Source organism: Microtus ochrogaster, linkage group LG4 (genome assembly GCF_000317375.1).
Source record: "Microtus ochrogaster isolate Prairie Vole_2 linkage group LG4, MicOch1.0, whole genome shotgun sequence".
NCBI lineage: Eukaryota > Metazoa > Chordata > Mammalia > Rodentia > Cricetidae > Microtus > Microtus ochrogaster.
The window spans coordinates 4,792,115-4,797,412 of NC_022030.1; the positions used below are offsets into that span (position 1 = coordinate 4,792,115).

The 5,298-nt window shown below is 43.5% G+C and overlaps 1 protein-coding gene across 2 annotated transcripts in view; it reads right to left on the reverse strand.

Annotated features, from left to right (window-relative positions):
* Slc2a12 (solute carrier family 2 member 12) overlaps positions 1-5,298 on the reverse strand; it is a 58,045-nt gene that overhangs the window by 35,218 nt on the left and 17,529 nt on the right. For both annotated transcript variants that reach the window (XM_005360941.3, XM_013351435.2), the window contains exon 2: positions 3,554-4,894. In XM_005360941.3, the coding sequence (XP_005360998.1) occupies positions 3,554-4,894 (1,341 nt within the window). The remainder of the gene's footprint in view (positions 1-3,553; positions 4,895-5,298) is intronic.

A 5,298-nucleotide genomic window follows, 5' to 3' on the forward strand; every position in this document is an offset into this window, starting at 1 on the left:
AGGTCTAGCTTTTGTTATTTTGGTCCTGTTATATCAGTTGAACTTGAATTCTAACTGATGTGGATGTTCAGTGTTTTCTTAAGTTCACTTATCCAAGTAGATGTATACCAAAGAATTTTTTTTAAAAAATCATTATTTTTTTCCTGACAGTGTAGCCTCAGAAGAAGCACACATTTACCTACCTATAGCCTGTCTTCAGAAGAGACAGACTGGGTCTCGGGGTGGATACAGGAGGATGATACACTATTTTTACTCATTCTTACTTCTAATGCCTCTTCAGTAAAAGGACAGAGCTAAAAATAATTGACTGTTGTGTCTGAGTTTGCAGTGTCTCCTAAAGGCCTGTGTGCTCAAGGCTTGCTTCTAGCCTATGGTGCGGTGGAATTAGGAAGTGGTACACCCTCTTAGGAAGCAGGACCTATCAGAAAGTCACTAGGCCTTAGGGATATACCTTGAAGGAGATATTAGGATCCTTGCTTCCTCCTGCCTTTCTGTTTGTGTCAGTGAAGAGTACATCCCTTGGTGTGCACCGTCTGTCCTGCTATGCACTGCCTTACCATTGGCTCGATGGCAAAAGAGACATGTGATCATAGATGGAAAACTCAGACACCATGAGGCAAAAAGAGTCTTTCCTTTTTTTAAGTTGATCTCAGATATTTTGGCACAGTGACAGTAAGCTGTCTAGTTCATTAACATTTACTCTCGAGACCAAAGGGAAACTGGATCCACAGCTGAGGACCAAGCCCTTCAACACATGAGCTTCGGGAGGGGGCAGCCTTCATATCCAATACCTAACCCTAAGTTGAAGGTACAAGAGCAGAGTACCCTTTACTGGAGCATAAAGGTTCTAATTGTTTCCAAAAATCAAACTCGATTTCCTACAGAGAAGAACTCTGTTCTAATGCAATGAGATAGCAAGTGACACCCTGGAACAGAGAATCTGCTACATTCAAAATGTCCCAAAATCTAGAGAGAAGCGTGACATCATGCTGAAATGCTCTAATGGCAAATAGGTTTGTCCATGTCCTGAGTGGCTTGGGTCTCTGAACCCTGGCGAGGGGCAGCAGGAAAATGAAGAAAAGACAGACACACAGATACATGTACAATGAAGCTGGAGGCAGAGTGGAGCTGAGATTCTCCAACCACTGACAACCTGAACCTCAGAGCATTTACTATGCACAGTATGGGGGCGGGGGTGGGAATTAGCTAGTCTCTGTAGGGCTCTCTGCAGGTGAACAGTCCCAAGCGGGAAACAGAGAAGAGGAAGCTGCAGTAGCTGGGTGTTGCACACACTGGTCAATGGTTCATAAACACACAGACCCAGACTTTGAGGAGAGCTTTGCCTGACCCAGATGGGTAATGGCTTTGCCAATTTATTGTGGGCCACTGGCATCTGAGCCATGGACATGCCTTATTCATTCACTCAGGACTCCACTCACTCGGGGCTTCCTCCACTCCCTACATAGATTGATCCCAACAGTCCAAGATCAATGACTCTCTTATGATACCAGCATCAAGTCTTTCAGCTGAAGCAAGTCTCTAAGTTAAAACCACGAAGGCATGCCTGGTTTACGATTTTTCTCAGATTCTAAGGTAGCCCTTGATAACTCAAAGAATTGGATTAAAAAATAGTTATACAAAATAAACATTTTTGGTTTCATGACAAACATAGAAGACAAAATATTCTGGCAAAGAAACCTAGTAGATTCATAATCACCATGTAGCATTTATCAGAGGAACAAACCTCACTGTACTTTTTTATACAGGAAAGTATTACAAACAAGGTCACATTGTCCTCCAGTATATGATAACACCCATACCTATTCTCCTATAGAATATGACGTCTTTCTTGAAATAAAAATATACAAATCATGGTTCCCCAGCTGCCATTAGTTTGCAGAACCAGAGCGGTCACATACATATATCATGGGTGAACAACTTTCTGAAAAAAAAAGCTATATCATGTCTTAATAATCAGAATGAATAATGAGACAGACTAATCAGATGCTACAATATAGTAATATTTAATCTATCTGCTTCTTCACAGTATATGTGGTGAAATCTATGTACGTATGGTACCAGAAGATTGCCTCCTTCTAACTACTCAACTTAGTTATAGCTGCTTAGTCCTGAATTGCTTCAGCTGACTAGACACAGGACAGGGTCCACCAGATCTTTCTACTTGTCTGGAATTTAAAAAAAATTATATCTAGAAAGTGATATTTTAGAAGTAGGTGTAAAATTTAAACAATGAGGTAGTAGCATTTGGGGCAGGAGAGGCTAAAGCATCATGTTCAAGAGTATTAGTTAACTAAGATCAAGCAAGCCCACTCTGCTGGTTGATGATAAGAGGCCAGCACAGGGGATATACCGTAGGCTAGTCAACTAGTCTCTTAGGAGATGAGAACAGGGTCTGGTCTGTTCATGACCGTTTCCCAGCATCGAGCATGGCTCCCTGTGAGTAATAGCCAAGTCCCCTGACAGACATCACCTGAATACATAGTTAATGAATTAGCAGTGGATGGCTAGGGTATGTCTTCTTTCTTAGAAACTCCTTTACATGGCCAGAAACGACATTTCTCCATGAAATCCCTTCTTCAATGGGGGAGCCTATGCATGCCTCTTGGTCTGAGACTGGAAACAGTTCCCTTTATTAGAGAACATTTATCACCATGATTCTTATAGTTGGTTCCAAAATTAACTCTACTTAGTAGAGGGATTGAGGAAGGGGAGGAAGAGGGAGGAGAAAAAGAGGAAGGCAAGAAAAGCGATGGCAGTTGGAGGATGATCAAATCTGAGAAGAGAATGTTAGAGAAACACTACCTCCACGACCTCCCTACAAAAAGGTAGAGAGTCCTTGTGGGGCCAAAGACTATAGAAGGGAAATAAGCAAACTATCTCAGCAAGTGCCTCTCTGAGTTTCAACAGTCCAAGTCTAGAAAATGCAAGAACCTTGTAGGCAGGGCCCTGTCAATTGTCCATTTGCATTGTGTTCTATGGAACTAACTACACATTCATTCCCCCATTTAATGAAAGAACATGAAATTCCCCAGGAAACTGGTCTAGTAAAAAAAAATTTACTCAAAGAAATAAGAAAATTTTTCTTCCCATCTCATCATTCACTTCTAATTCATCATTACTGAAATGCATCAATCATATCTTTCAGAAAATCTACACAATTGTTTTTCCATCCACCCATAAAGAGAATCAGAATATAATGCAATCTCAATAAAGTTGCATTCAAAAAGAACTACAATACCTTTGAGCAATGAACCTCTTGCTAGGTCTGATTCACATCTAGTCAATTGTGCTAAAGTGTGCTCATATGATGAGAACAGTGATGAGTAACCAATCCTTTGAACAAACTTGGCTTTGTGCTTTTTAGAAGGAGGTATATATGAGGCACATTTTCCACCTATGCAGACCATCAGGGACCACTAGCATGTTCATCTGCATCTTGTACTTATAAGAGTCTATCTTAATAGATTGCTTGAACCAATTAAAGGCAATTATCAAGTGAAAAAGAAAAAGGAATAAGACATGAAGTACTTACTGGGTCCTAGACCAATTGAAAAAGCAGCAACATACACAAGCAAGCTGGCCAAGGACAGCCATTTGTAAGCAGCTGGGACAACAGCAGGGTCTGTGACTACCTGGTGTTCAGTTTGGCTCAGTCCAGCATTTGGTAAAGATGTGAGGGTCATCTCCCCTTTCTGCTCCATGCCATGTCCCATAGGCATGAATGAGCCCTTGCTGTGCGGGGGGACTCCTTTAAAGTGCTCCCCAAGACTGTTGTTGCCAGTTGACAGGTTCCCGGTTGCATAGAACACTGGCTCCTCTAGGGACTGGTTAAGAGGGCTATGGCTTCTGCAGATATTGGTGTAATTCATGTTGATGTTGAGATTCACAATGCCCATGGTCAACAGTGAAGCAGCCATCACAGAGGAGCCAATGCAGAGGAAGGTTTTGCTACCAACGTGGTCCACAAGGAGGGTTGCTGGGATGGTGCTAACCACCTTGACCACTCCAACCCCAGTGGAGGCGAGGCTGGCTGCCTCATTGCTCTGGAAGCCAACAGACTTCAAGACAGTTGATGCGTAGAACAGTATGTTTGGCTGGCCAGTGGTCTGTACAAAAAACACCAGTGTCAGACCTATCATGATTCGGGCCCTCATGTTGTCCTTGGAGCGAAACAGATCCCAGAAACTATACTGATACTCATCTTTCAAGGAAGACTTGATCAAAGTGAGTTCTTCAGTGGTGTCTGAGATCACTCTTAACTTCCCGAGGACTTTGCCGGCAGCCTCCTCTTGCCCTTTCATCACCAGAAACCGAGGACTTGGCGGAAGAAAGTACATAGCAATTGCTTGCAAAAGCCCCAGGGGAATCACAAGACCAAACATATACTTCCAACCATTGAAGACATTGGCAAACACATAGTTTGAAATGTAGGCGAAGAGGATACCGATGACAATCATCAGCTCATTCAGGGACACAAGGAGGCCTCTTCTGTGCTGGGGAGCAATCTCGGCGATGTACACACAAGTAGCAATGGAAGACAAGGAAATGGATACCCCGATGGCAATGCGTCCTATAATAAGGACAGTGTAGGACAAGCTCATTATCAAGACCAAGCTTCCGAGTCCTAGGAGGCACGATGAGAGGATGATGGTGAGCCTTCTCCCATACCTGTCTATCAGCACGCCTCCAGTGAGAGAGGCCAGGAACGCCCCAATGAGCAGGGAGCTCACGACCATTTCCTGCTCATGGCAGGTCAGGGCTAACAGGGTTCGGATCTGAAGAAGGGCTCCAGAGATGAGCCCCAGTTCGTAACCCACCAGGAGGCCGCTGACGGCTGCAGTGACAGATGTCAGGAAGGTGAACATGTTGCAACCTGCAAGCAGAAAAAGGAAACCGTGAAATCAGTTCACAGAGATCATTTCAAACATGCCCTATCCAAATGGAGACTTACCTTTGGGTCAGACTTGCGTAACCTTGACTTTAGACACTCATGCACACAATGTGGTAAATTAATGCGCCATGGAAAAAATAATACACCGTCAAAGATAATTCACAACAGAATGAAAAATCATTTTTCTTTGTTATTTAGGAGAGGAGTCACGAAGGTGTTTATAAAGTCTGGCTTCCTTCTGGCTAGGATGTTGGTGTTGTTTTCAGTCAAGAGTAAGTAGCTTTGCCGGGCGGTGGTGGCGCATGCCTTTAATCTTAGCACTCGGGAGGCAGAGGCAGGCGGATCTCTGTGAGTTTGAGACCAGCCTGGTCTACAAGAGCTAGTTC